This window comes from Nyctereutes procyonoides, unplaced genomic scaffold, assembly GCF_905146905.1.
Source record: "Nyctereutes procyonoides isolate TBG_1078 unplaced genomic scaffold, NYPRO_anot_genome, whole genome shotgun sequence".
NCBI lineage: Eukaryota > Metazoa > Chordata > Mammalia > Carnivora > Canidae > Nyctereutes > Nyctereutes procyonoides.
In genome coordinates, this window is record NW_026575051.1 from 58736569 (window position 1) to 58750878 (window position 14310).

Genomic DNA, 14310 nt, shown 5'->3' on the forward strand with positions numbered 1-14310 from the left:
CTCTGCTAGTTTCATTATTGCAAAACCTACTTAAATTATATTTGATTTGCAGTAGAGAGCAAAGAATAATGTCAGGAATAAGATAATATCATAATCTAGGACAGTGGACACTGCTGATAAATGGAAGAACATTGCTGGTACTCTAAATGGGAAGTGCCATACAGCTTATACTGTAACAGGAATAACAATTAATTGTAAGTTTTTATAAAGGAATGAATGTATATATGCCAAATTCATCTGATTCAAGGTTCAAATAATCTTACCTTGATTTGATCAAATTCTTCAGCTTTGGAGACTATGGCAAAAATATCACTTTCTGTTTTGTGAGCATCAAAGAATTCATTGAAGGTCTACCAAAGTAAGTGTTATATTAGATTAAAATAGAAGATCCAGTAAAATATTTTCAATTAAAAAGTGACTATAAAATCACATACTCGTAAAGAATATTTGAGCTGTAGACAATGCAGAGTTACTATGTTTGTGGCATAGTATTCTTGATCATTGCCTTAAACATCATCAAATTTATCAAAGACTAAAAAGTTTCCTAAAACACAATTAGCTGGAGAAGACCTTTAGAAGCAAAGAGATCAATAAGATCAGTTATTAAAACCTACATTAGATATCTAAAAAACTGTTCAGCATAACAGTCCAGTCTTGGCTCATTTTCAGCTGGGAATATGGAAATTGCACTATTCGCCAACTTTAAGCTGATGATGTATCATATAAAATTCAGAGAGGAACAGCTAAAATTATGCAACCTGAAAATTTTGGTGAAGGCAAATTCATAATATTCATATGAATATTCATAATATTACTAGTGTGGGCATACAGAAATTCAGGAAATTGGAAGGAGAAAAATCAGTGAAAGACCATACAGAATAAAGGTAAAGCTGTAGAAAGGCTAGTTCTTGAAAGAGCTGCAAACAGGCACAAGATATAGTTTGGCAGCAACATACTACCAAGTGGGAAAATGAGAAAGGTTACTTAGTGGATAAAAGGAGCACACATGAACAGGTGACAGAAGCAGTAGAGAGCTAGGGGCAATGTTTTGGTTTGAGGGAGACCAGATCACATCATGAGATGATACATGTTAAAAGAAGAAACCTAAAGCACTATACAAATACAATGAAAAGCTAGTATGTGCACAAAGGTGTTTCCTGAAATCTGTTAAATGTATAAGCATGTGTTATTGTAAGTATAAAACTTAGATTTCATATTGGCCTAGGTTTTCAAATTTCAGAAGAAATTTCACTTTAATGATTTTTTTTAAAACAGATTTTATTTGAGAGAGTGAGCAAAAGAGAGAGAGAGAGAGAGAGAGCGCACACATGAGCAGGGGGGAGGGGCCGAGAGAGAGGGAGAAGCAGGTTCTCCATGCAGGGAGCCCAATGCAGGGCTCAATCTCAGTACTCTGTAGTCATGAACTGAGGCGAAGGCAGAGGCTTAACCAACTGAGCCACCCAGGCACCCTTTACTTTAGTGATTTCTGTTACTCTTCATTTTAAAAACAAATTTAGATATTCCAAAAAATTAATATAAGAAAAAACTCCAACTCTTTATAAAGAGGAGAATAAAAATGTGCTTTAACCCACCTTGGTCTTTGAAATTAAGACTCTCTTCACAGGTAATCACTATTAGGTTTTTCCATATATTAACTTATGTAGGTACATACACATGCATATATTCCTTAAGATGTAAATATTACAGCATGCTATCTTACACAAGATTACATTAAAAGGCAACAAGCAAGGCTACACTGTACAGTCTCAATTATCCCTGAAACCTCTTAAATTGCCCAAATAGTATAATTTGGTTGACCTGATAATTGCAGTAGTTTTTCTAACTCTTCTTTAGCCAGTGTTTCTCAATAATCTGCAATTAATTTTTCAACTTTCATTCACAGGTATCATTAAGCCATCACCTCCTACTTACACTCATTCCAGCATTCATTCCACAGGCCTTACCCACATGCTCAATGTTTTAGGCTTGGGTGTGTCTACTGACCAGGATATACTCATTGAACCGCAAAAGGGTCCTTATTATTTAAAGTCTTATTTTTCTTTTGTGTTTATTCAGCATGTTATTTAATTCATATAAGTTAAATGCACTTTGTTCTATTAGTTGCTTCTATTATTTTGCATTAATACAATATTTTGAAGTCTAGAAAGTATTTACATCTAAGAACAAACATATTGTATTTGTTCCACTTGGTATAATACCTCAATGGTGTTGTATTTAATATAGTAGTGGCTGGCAGTTCTACCCAAGTCAGTTGAGGAAAAATATCCAGTTCGCTCTTCAAAACGAATCATCCGAGCTTTGTCTAGTTTTCGACCAACTTCAATGACCAGCTGCTCTCGATGCTTTGCTAATGTTGGGTCAACCTGTAGGGAAAAAAATATATGTAAATGCTTGATTATTTCTTTAGAGAGTCATCATTTACAAATATATATGTATATATGAAAATTAAAATTTTCTGTTGATGCTTTAGTTAGGATAAAATTATAATTTTTTTTTCTTTTTTTTTTAATTTTTATTTATTTTATGATAGTCACACAGACAGAGAGAAAGAGGCAGAGACATAGGCAGAGGGAGAAGCAGGCTCCATGCACCGGGAGCCCGACGTGGGATTCGATCCGGGGTCTCCAGGATCGCGCCCTGGGCCAAAGGCAGGCGCCAAACCGCTGCGCCACCCAGGGATCCCAAAATTATAATTTTTAAAGAAGTACATTTTTATAAATTTAGATCATAATTAGAAAATATTTTAATCTGTTAAATAAAGTAAGCCTTAAAAATTCATGAAGATTATTAATTTTATGTTATCTTTAGGTAATATTTTAGAATCTGAAATTCTTAAACGGTCTTATAATCTTTAAGAATATAAAGATCAGAAATCAGATATTAGTAAAACAATCTGTCTTCTCCGTCCAACACTAAAATAGGGATTTTAAAATATCAAGCCATATTTCTACTTCATCAATTATTTAGAGAACTTACAGTGAGGATGATTTCCTCCATTAAAGTAAAGATATAAACAAATAAATGCATAATTATCCTTTCAAGAGTAAGACTTTAGTGTTCTAGCAGTTTTCATAACTGCTGATAGAAAGAACCACTTTGTCCATAATAATAATAATAGAAGCAAAGAGTAAGATGAAGTTGATAAGAATTATTTGAATAGTTTGGAAATTATTATTTAATAGCCTCTTTCTATATAGAAAGGACATTTAACACAAGATATTAACAAAAATTCTTAAATATTGTGATGTGTGAACACGTGTGTGCATGTATACATGTATACAGGCATATACACCAAGTCCTAAAGGTCATGCTCTAGTCATGAGGAATAAATATGACATTTAAAGGAAAGGGAGGGGAGTATAAAAATTCTTTAGAAATCAATTAATGAATTAATACTCCTATAATTCATTCTCAGACTTTGATGGTAGCTTATTCATACACCAAATATAGCTAAAATAAACGTAAAAACCAGAAAAATGAGGCAAAGGAAAGTCAAATGTAGGGATGATGGAATAAAAAACCATTAGCAAATACAAAAGTCTTAAATATTTGCTATAAACGATGTACTGTATATATCAAGTTTATTGTATAAAACCATTTATTCATTACATGTTCTAAACCATTAATATGATGGATAACATAATTTGTATTAGTTCACATGAGTTTTATGGCTATAAATTCCTACTAATAAAATATAAATATGTAAGTAAAAGAGAAAATTAAAAAAACAAGAGTCTCTGAATTCTAAAGAGAATAAAACCATCTCAAAAGGGAAAAAAAGGGCAGCCCAGGTGGCTCAGCGGTTTAGCAGTGGAAACCTGGGATCGAATCCCATGTTGGGCTCCCTGAATGGAGCCTGCTTCTCCCTCTGCCTGTGTCTCTGCCTCTCTCTCTGTTTCTGTCATGAATAAATACAATTAAAAAAAAAAAAAGAAAAAGAAACCTCTTTATACTACAAAATCATACAAAAATGACTTCTGATACTAATCTAGTACTTAAAAAAATCAATTGATGTGTTTATTTTGACCCAAGATTTGCAATGGCTTAGCCCATAAACATATATGTTGTTCTCTGCCTTCTTCTACCCCATCAGAATACTTTCACAATGTCACTATTTTCATGAGCCCAAATTTGTAACAAGATGACTTTTTTTCCTCCTGAGCCTTCAAGTTTCCATTTTTCCATGGCCAAATCTATAGCACAGGAAAAAGAAAAATGACAAAAAAGATTGTCGAGTCCTTTGATGATACAATGGAATATATACAGAAGCTAGGTGGATAGTAAATGGAGGAAAACTAATTCTGAGTTTAATTCAACTTTGCTATTTTGACTTAACAGTAGTGAATATCTATATGACAATGGTGAAATAATGTTTTCATTAGACAACTGATTTTATCTGTAATTAGGAAGCATTTTCATTGTATAAAGCAGAGTTCTAAAGAAAAGACAAGATCTCAGAGGGTCTGTAAGCCACGTGGACCACACAACTTGAGCGTGCAGAGGAAGAGGTGGGACAACATACATTTGATTTTGTTACCATGCTCAGCGGAATTAATCCACACCTCCCAACTTTTTTTTTTGCTGCAAAAAGCTTTATTGTCTCCATCTGGTCCAGGTTGGTTAAAAACCTGCCTAGTGGCTACAGGGAAAAAGGTTCAGGCACAAGCCCAGGCACTGGGGGGTGGGCGTGGGGGTGCCAGAGGAGCCCCTCAAAAGCTGCTGGTCTCCAGAGGCTCCTAGTCATGCTTGAGAGTGAGCCTTTCGAAAAGATACTCAACCAGCCCAACCTGGGGGGTGGCCAGCCTGCGGATACTGCTAATACTCATTAACACCATCTTTTAATTTAGGAATAAGTGCTTATAAAGGATGTGATAAGAGGAACATACTTCCTAAGACATAAGTTATTATTAAAAGGGATCTATAATTTTCCTCACGTCTGGTTTACTTTAAAACCTAATTCATTACAGTTTTTAAAAACTTAGTTTTTTAAAAATATTAATATCAAATGGAAATGTACCTGAATAATATATTCATAATAAAATAAAGATTAACTTTTTAGTATCAGTGGGAAAAGAGACATAAATAAAGTGAAATAATTACAGGCAGCAAATTTAATTTTCCTTTGTGTTTCCTAAAAAAGACTAAAGCTTTCTGTTTTTCTTCCAGGTGCCTAATTCTGTTCAGATGATGCAGAAGTAGCAAATATTTATCCTCGTATCATAAAAATATTACAGAACCAAAAAAGAAGGTTTGATTTTCTTTTTAATAGATGAGTTTTCTACCTGATAAGCCTTGTGACTGATCCCATAAACTAATGGATTTGCTCTCATCCGTACATAAAGGTAAGTGTAACTTATCCACTTCACTGCTTCCTCCACATTAGTCACTGTTCCCAGAGCAATCTGCAAAGCAAAAATATAACAAAAATTAAACTAACGCATTAAAGTTGGATACAAACATTACATCAAAGGCTATTTTGTCAAAAGTTAAGTTAAAATACCTCATTATACTGTATTTAAAAGAAAGTTAAGTACAATTACTGCACATGACACTTCTCCAGTTAGTTAAACATCAGTCCTGCCTCATTTAATTGAGAATAGTACATTGGAGAGGCTATGTTCCAAAACTGAATCTACTCCATATTATGCCATTTGACTATTTTTCCTCTATAAACAGAGTTTCACTACACATAGCATTGAAAGATTTAGTTTAAAAACACAATAATGGCATAGAAAAGCTGTGTAATAAAGAGAAAGGAATTCTCAGAAAGTGGTATTAAAACTAAAATGCAATGAAAAGCTTTCTTAAAAATATATTTCCTTAGCCACTACATCTATAGGTGATCATTTACTTAGTGTTCCTTAATTTAAAAATTCATGCAAGTTGTGAGACTTCATAGTTGTATAATTTTTCCCAGTACATCTGGCTGAAAAAAAAATCAAATTTCTTAATATTTAATCAAAGGAGAGATGCGTTCTACCTAAACTATTACATATTAGGAGAAAAAAAGGAAAACTAACTCTTTCATTTTAGCACTGAATATTAAAGAAAATAAAACTTTTATGTTTGATTTATTCCTATAATTTTTAATTCTGTATAACTAATTTTTGTGAAATAAATGTGGATGCTCACGAAAATGAGCTTTAGCAGTACAGAAATATCATTCTACTATTATATCATACTATTAGTTATTACAAAAGAGAAATGACTGCAGTAAAAAATGATAAGGCAGGTTCTGCTTAATTCACTTTAAATTTACACTAACTTAAAATAAGTCAGAGAGGGCAGCCTGTGTGGCTCAGCGGTTTAGCGCCTCCTTCGGCCCAGGACATGATCCTGGAGTCCCCTGATGTCGGGCTCCCTGCAGTGAGTCTGCTTATCCCTCTGCCTGTGTCTCTGCCTCTTTCTCTGTGTCTTGCATGAATAAATAAATAAAATCTTAAAAAAAAATAAGTCAGAGAAAGACAAACACTATAGGGTTTCACTTATACACAGATTCTAAAAACATTGAAGTCATAGAAACAAGAGTAGAATGGTGGTTGCCAGGAGTTGAGGGGTGGAGGAAATGGAGAGATGTTGGTCAAAGGTATAAACTTTCAGTTCTAAAATGAATAAGTTGGGGGTATGTAATGCACATCATAACTACAGTTAATAATACTGCATTGTATACCTGAAATTTGCTATGAGAGCAGAGCTACAATGTTCTCATGAAAACAATAACAGCAAAATGGTTATTATGTGAAGTGAATATGTTTACTAACTTCATTGTGGTAAATATTACACCATATGTACATATATCAAACCATCTCATTGTAAACTTTAAATTTACACAAGGTCCTATGTCAATTAGATCTTCATAATCTTCTTACATATGACTAAGTTATCCTTAATATAGGTAAATATATACATTTCCTAAAATATGAACTGTAAAATTTTCTACAAAATGATATTCTTCATATTAAGACTAAAATATAACTAATAAGGGAGTTGTGCCACACTCCCCAAATATTTAACAATGAGACAGGTAAAACATTTACCAGCTTGTTGAAGTAAATGAAACTAGTTCAATGATATAGCTAAAAATCTGAGAGTACCTCCCATTTGTGATTCTATTATTTGACAGCAAAAGCTGTGTGGATTCCTTTATGCTATAGATATTTTAAAATAGTATCACATGACTGCTAAGAGTAGAAAATTTTATAAAGGATGAAACAGCTTGCTATTATTTTCAAAATCAAATTCAGTAAATTAACATTAATAAGTACCCACTGCTATTAATGATAAAATAAAGGAAAGGAGGAAGTGGCTATCAGAGAGTAGACCACGTCATTCAAGTCTTCTAAATGTTCACCCAAAGAAACAGACTACCCTGAAAAATGGACGTAAATTCCAGACTACATCATTTTTCTAGATTAATCTTTGAATGCCACCTAGTGACAAAGACAAAAATTTACTTGTAAATATCTGCTGTCACCTAGTGGCTATGTAGTACAGGAGCTTTTTATAATAAAAACAGGAATTTTTCAAATCTCTTTGCCATACAGCCATTCATCTCAATAATCATATAGTAAGTCAGTACAAGTCAGTATTATGTAAAGCACAATGGATATGGGAGTAAATAGAGCATGATCCTTGGTCTCAAAAAGTTGTCTAGTCATGTAGGTGAGACACACGTAATTAATTAAGATGATGCACATGAAACTACCATCCACAGCACCTAGCATGTAATACATATTCAAAAATTATTTTACTTAAAAATACCTAACATAAGAAACTTATAAAAGTGCCATTGAATATACAGTAGAGTTTTATGTTCTGTTAAGCAGAAAAACAAATTCACCCGAAATTTGGTTATTTATTTATTTTAAGATTTTATTTATTTATTCATGAGAGACACACAGAGAGGCAGAGACACAGGCAGAGGGAGAAGCAGGCTCCATGCAGGGAGCCCGACGTGGGACTCGATCCGGGGTCTCCAGGATCATGCTCTGGACTGAAGGCGGTGCTAAACTGCTGAGCCACCGGGGTTGCCCCGAAATTTGGTAATTTAGAAGTAACACTAAAAGTATCACTTTGTACCTAATTTATGTGTTTAAACTTGAGTCTTTAAGGTTGTCTTAATTGCTTTCTTGTGTGTTTGTTTTCTTAAACTGGTTAAAATAATCTAAAAATGAAATAAATATAATAATCATTAATGTGTATGTATCCTTTAGTAAATATGTGAGAAAAACATTCATGTATTTATTCAGCTAGGATTTGCAAGCTGGCAGTAAGCATAAGTAGGACTGAGTATCAAGGGACCATGAGACAACGGTAAGTGATACAAATCATTTACTAAATACCAGCTTGGCACAGGCGCTTAGTAAATTTTCACAACAGTCCAATGAGATTGTCCCTATTTCATAAATGGGAAAATTGGGACTTTATAGGTAAAGTGAGTAGAAGGAGAGTCTGTTTTGGGGCAGATGACATGTGTTGGAGAGTAAGCAGGAAAAGCATTGGGAATGCTGGTCAGACTATGGAAGCCTTAAATCCAAGGACAAGGTGATTATACTATGTCCTGCAGAGATAAAAAAGATTTCATATTGCATATGTGTACGGTTACCAAAAAATTAACATATTTTAAAGTATATACTACAGGGACGCCTGGGTGGCTCAGTGGCTGAGCATCTGCCTTCAGCTCAGGGTATGATCCCAGAGTTCTGGGATTGAGTTCCACATCACGCTCCATGCAACAAGCCTGCTTCTCCCTCTGCCTAGGTCTCTGCCTCTCTATCTGTGTCTCGCATGAATAAATAAATTAGAAAAAATAAAGTAGATACTACAGAGGCCTAATACAGAGTAGGTACCCAGTAATGTCTGCTAAAGACAATTTAATAAGCCTCAAACATGCCTCAGTGTTTCTCTCAGTGAAAAATTAAGTGGCTTTATTACAGGGTTGAGACTTGCGACCTTTTGGCGTTAGCATTAGAGAATCAGCCCCATTAGGTATCAATCAGCAAATTTGTCTCATAAAATGTTTGTATTATTTAACATAATATTTTCTTCAGTTCTTCTAAACTAATGGTCAGAATAGATATTCATGTTATAAAAGATATTGGCAGAGGCAATATTCCTAATCTAACATAACCTTTACGTTGATTACTGCCACTGAACAGTTTTGCAAAGATTTGGGGAGTCTAAAGACTTAAAATTCCATTACCTTAAGAACACAGCACACATTCATTTTATAAACTAATTTCACACTTGATTTCCACAGATTATCAAATTTAATTTCATATTCAACTATAATTTAAGGGAGTTTGTTTCCTTAACAAGAAAATATACTTTATTTGGTAGCTATTCCAAGTAGACCAAAATATGAGAAAAAAGTTTTAGCAATGGTCTGTACTTCACTATATGAGCTAAAAATTTCAAGGTATCTATTTCATTATTTAAATGCCTTTTATGGCATTAAACAGAATTATGGTTATAGTTAGTTGACATTTCTGAAAATGATGTACCTAATAAGTACTTTATGAATATGAGGTAAATCTATGGACTATAATCTATTTTTAATTTTTCAGGGCTTGACCAAATAGTTTCATTGTTAAGGAAATGAACTCTTTTTTAAAGACTGTAGAATAGATCTATACAATAGATTATGCTTTCAGAGATACTGTTGACCCAGGACCTAGCTATTTAAACCATGCAATCACAGCAGCTGGTGGGGATTGAAATTGAGCTACAATAACATTTTCTTTAGAGTCAAAATTTACTTCCAATATTTTTTATTTTCTTGTAATTATTCTCCTAGAGATCAGCATCCTTCATGACTTCTAACTTCTAATCTTCCAAACCCCTAGTCTTCTGATCCCAGATCAACTTTTGCCATCTTCATGAACCAAGCCTTTCCTAATAGCCTGTGACCAAAAGTATTTTCTCATTCTGTTGACTCCTTCTACAGAAATTATCACTTTCCAACATTATTGCACTGTGTTTTTGTAGCTTTTACTCCCTGTTTGGACAATCTGCTCCTTAACAGAGGAGACTGCATAGTGAATGTGCTCTGGATCCTCTAAAGAGTTGTAAATAATGAACAGAATATAAGGGAAATTTTCCAAGCTCTTTAAGAAGTAACTGATACAGGACTTGTACACAACAAGTAATATTTGATTGCAAATGTTGCATTTCTTCATTTAATTTGTCTATTTAACATTTACTTCATTTATTCATCTATATCCCATCTACTTAAAAAAATTATTTGAGTCCATTTTAAAGATAAGCAAGGATAGAGAAGTAGGAAAGTGTTGAATGCCAGGGCAATAATTAAAAATATCATGAAAACAGGGAAACTTCATTTGAATGTTTGACACACAGACTCTTAAATTAAGAATGTTTATTCTCTTTACCAGTTAATATGATACCTAGACTTCCAGAGTCTGCTATTTAAATCTTAACACTAAATGCATATACACACATGAAACAAACTGTAATAATGTAGCTCAATTTAAGCAATTCTATTCCATAAAACAAGGTTAATCAAATGACCTAACATAAAAGGGCTTTATAAACGTTATAAAAACTATAGAAGTACAAACAAATATAGCAGGTGTTACTACTATTTCTGTTTTTCTAGTTTGTATAGCTTTGGCTAGATTTCTGGCCTGTAACAAAACCCCACAGTTTAAAAGTACACTCTTAGCAAATAGTACTGTTGGTTATCACTTGCATCCTATACTGTTTTGAATTAACCGACAATATTGTTAGTCTGTTGTGCCTCATGACCATGTGATGGCATAAGCTATATTCCTGAATACTACAGAATACAATCTATTCAACCTTATATTTACTTGGTCAGTTTTTCAACTGATGACTCTATTCCAATCTTTTGTTCACTGGATCTTACCTCTGCATTTAGGTTATCTGCAAGGCTTTCCAGAAACTGACTCTCAATTGGGTTTTGTTGAGTGAGCAAAGTGAGGTAATGGCTGAGTTTGTCATGTGTTGTTATGATGATTCCTTCCCCAAATCTGTCAAATTGTGGTCTTCCAGCTCGACCAAATATCTGCATGACATCTAAAATTCCAAGATCAACAAAGGAGCCTCTTTTTGCAGCATATATTTGTGTTCCCTAGATGAGGAAAAGTTAATAAGAATTTACATAAACACACACAAATATAATCCTGATGAGCTGAACACTGAAATTAGGCAAATATGGCAAGATCTCAAAAGTGTACTTTAACTAATCCTTTCATCATCTGTGATAGAGTTAAATTTTCACAATATAAACTAGATTTTTTTGGAGAAAATAATTCTGGCCTTATATGAATAAAATTTGAATCCAATGAAATAGCCAAATAGCAGTATTTTTCTAAACAAACCAATCCACAGTTTTAAGACACACAAATCTATGTAATATAAGTTATTACCTTAATAATAACAGCATGAGCAGGAAGATTGACACCCCAGGCTAATGTAGCTGTACAGACCAGAACTTTGATATGACCATTAGAAAACAAGTTTTCAACCAAATTTCTGTCCTGCCGAAGCATTCCCGCATGATGAATACTAAAACCATCTGGAAACAATTCTCGCACTTGTTTATTTCTTGACTTCTGCACCTGGAGTAGATATCAATAAGACATAAAGAAGCATTACTTAGAATTTACAAGTAATTGTTATTTAGCATTTTTTTAGTCAAGGACTTTATCAAAGAAAGCATACAATTAAGTGTTTTAAGATCTTGCTAAGTCTTAGTATATAATGTTCTGTATAGAATTGTTAAAAACAATATTTTATCTAAAAACATAGGAAATCCCCAACATGACATAAAATCCAAGAGAAATGAAGTTAAAAGTAAATCTCTCTTTCACTAAGCCTTGCAATCAATCATTATTACCTGTTTCCTATCCTTCCAAAATCAAAAATACTCTATTAAAAAAAGCATAAATAAAAAAAAAAAAGAAACTTATGTTTTCCCAACTCATTCGGAGTAAAAGCCATAGTTCTTACAGTGCAAGAGTCTACAGAAATTATTCTTATCCCCTAACCTCATGAACCAACGCCAGCAACTAGGGTTGAAATTTTCTCTAAGTCCCTTTTTGATAAATCCACATCCACTTCACCAGGGTCTTTATATTTTCTATACACGACCTACTCCCTAGAAGACTTTTCCCCTAACTTGCTGAGATGGCCTGATTTTCCAGTGCATGTACTCTTCCTCATTGCAATGACCCAATAAACCCAACTGTGTTCACTGAGAGGTGTGTTCTTGGTAATTTTTGACAGGCACTGATCACCCATCTTAGTTTCTCACCTTTACAATGCCCTGAATATACTAACTTCACTTTTGGTGTCTGTTCTTTCAGCTGGTCTGAGCTCAGAGGTGGGATTTGATCCACATATCTGTAATTCATATAAGCATAATATTTAAAAAATTCACTAAGACTCAATAAAAATGGAGAAAATGTCTCTGCAAAATTAGCCTTTAGATTAACATAATGAAATGTTTATGTAATCAAAGCTCCTATTTGGGGGCACCTGGGTGGCTCAGTCAGTTAAACATCCAACACTTGATTTTGGCTAAGGTTATGATCTCCTGGTGTGGGATCCATTGAGCCCCACAGTGTGTCTGTGCTCAGTGAGGAGTCTGCTTGAGATTCTCTCTCCTTCTCCCTCTGCCTTCCCCCTGCTCATGTGTGTGTTCTCTCTCTCTCAAATAAATAAATAAATCTTTATAAAGTCTATATTTAAAAAAAAGCTCCTATTTGGGCATCATGTCCTGTGTTTGCTTGCTATTGTTCTAAAACTTTTATTATCAACATTTTCACAGTTTCTTTTTAAAGAGTTTTCCATAGTTCTTTTGTAAGGAGCACTACACTGGCAGGGAGCGGGATTTCAGGGGCCTCGGGTCCTACTATAGATTTTGTCATATTAACTACCCCTAAACTCACTTAAAATTTTAAATTTCTGGGCACCTTGATGGCTTAGAGGTTGAGCGTCTGCCTTTGGTTCAGGTTGTGATCCCGGGGTGCTGGGATCAAGTCTGTCTCCCTCTGTCTACATCTCTGCCTCTCTCTCCATGTATCTCATGAATGAATGAATAAAATCTTAAAAGAATTTAAACTTCTTTTTTTTTTAATTTTTATTTTATTTTATTTATTTATGATAGGCACACAGTGAGAGAGAGAGAGAGGCAGAGACATAGGCAGAGGGAGAAGCAGGCTCTATGCACCGGGAGCCTGATGTGGGATTCGATCCCGGGTCTCCAGGATCGCGCCCTGGGCCAAAGGCAGGCACTAACCAGGGATCCCAAGAATTTAAACTTCTAAGTTAATAACAATTAACTAAAGAAATGATGTAAGAAAACAGCCCTCCGTGAAATCTGCTGCATATATGAAACCGAAATACATTAACAAACCACTCCATCTAGTGGCCATCCAGGTAAATAACAACTTAAACACATTCTAAGCCTTTTAGGGTCCTGAACAAAATACACATAGACCAAAAAGACTTTCTTTTCCAAGTTTCATGAAGAATATATTCTTGTTTTATTTTTGTGCAGTGTGGTCAGCCTGTTAGAGGCAACAGGGGTAACTTCTCCTTTGTCTCCATTCTTGCTAATATATTGTGCCATTGCTTTTTAATTGGTTCAGTAGAGATTTGAAGTGACAGCAATTCTAAAATAAATTTGAGTTGCTCATAGAACAAATAAACTAGAATCCTTGGGAATCAGGCCTGGAGATATGTGCTTTTATAAATCCTATTTTAAAAATCATACAGAAAAAATTTAGTTTTTCCTTTTTGTGTATATGGTTCTATGAATTTTAACATATGTTCAATTTGTGTAATGATCACCATAATCAGGATACAAGACAGTTCTTTTACCCTAAAATTTCCTCATGTTATTCCTTTATAGTTAAACCTTCCCACTCACAGCCCCTGGCAACCAATGATCTGTTCTCCATCCTCATGGTTTCATGACTTCAAGAATGTTATAGAATTGAACAAAACTATTTTTTTTAAATAAATAAATTTTGAGGCTAGTTTCTTTTACCCAGTTTGATACCTCTGAGATTCATCTAAGTTGTACTGATAGTTCATTCCTTTTTATTGCTGACTAGAATTCTATGGTATGGATGGATATTTTGTGAATCCAATCACCCACTGAAGGATGTTTGAGTTGTTTCCACTTTGGGTAATTATGAATAGAGTGTCTCTATGGATCTCCACATGAAGTTTCTGTATGTGTGTGTGTGTGTGTGCATGTATGTAAGAGAATATATTTTAATTCCTCTAAAGTAATTA

General features: G+C 34.0%; 1 protein-coding gene across 2 annotated transcripts in view; it reads right to left on the reverse strand.

Moving 5' to 3' along the window:
* Positions 1-14310, reverse strand: part of ASCC3 (activating signal cointegrator 1 complex subunit 3) — a 349769-nt gene that overhangs the window by 129471 nt on the left and 205988 nt on the right. For both annotated transcript variants that reach the window (XM_055329663.1, XM_055329664.1), the window contains exons 15-19: positions 11433-11624; positions 10910-11134; positions 5304-5423; positions 2220-2384; positions 264-350 (exon numbers count right to left, since the gene is read on the reverse strand). In XM_055329663.1, the coding sequence (XP_055185638.1) occupies positions 264-350; positions 2220-2384; positions 5304-5423; positions 10910-11134; positions 11433-11624 (789 nt within the window). The remainder of the gene's footprint in view (positions 1-263; positions 351-2219; positions 2385-5303; positions 5424-10909; positions 11135-11432; positions 11625-14310) is intronic.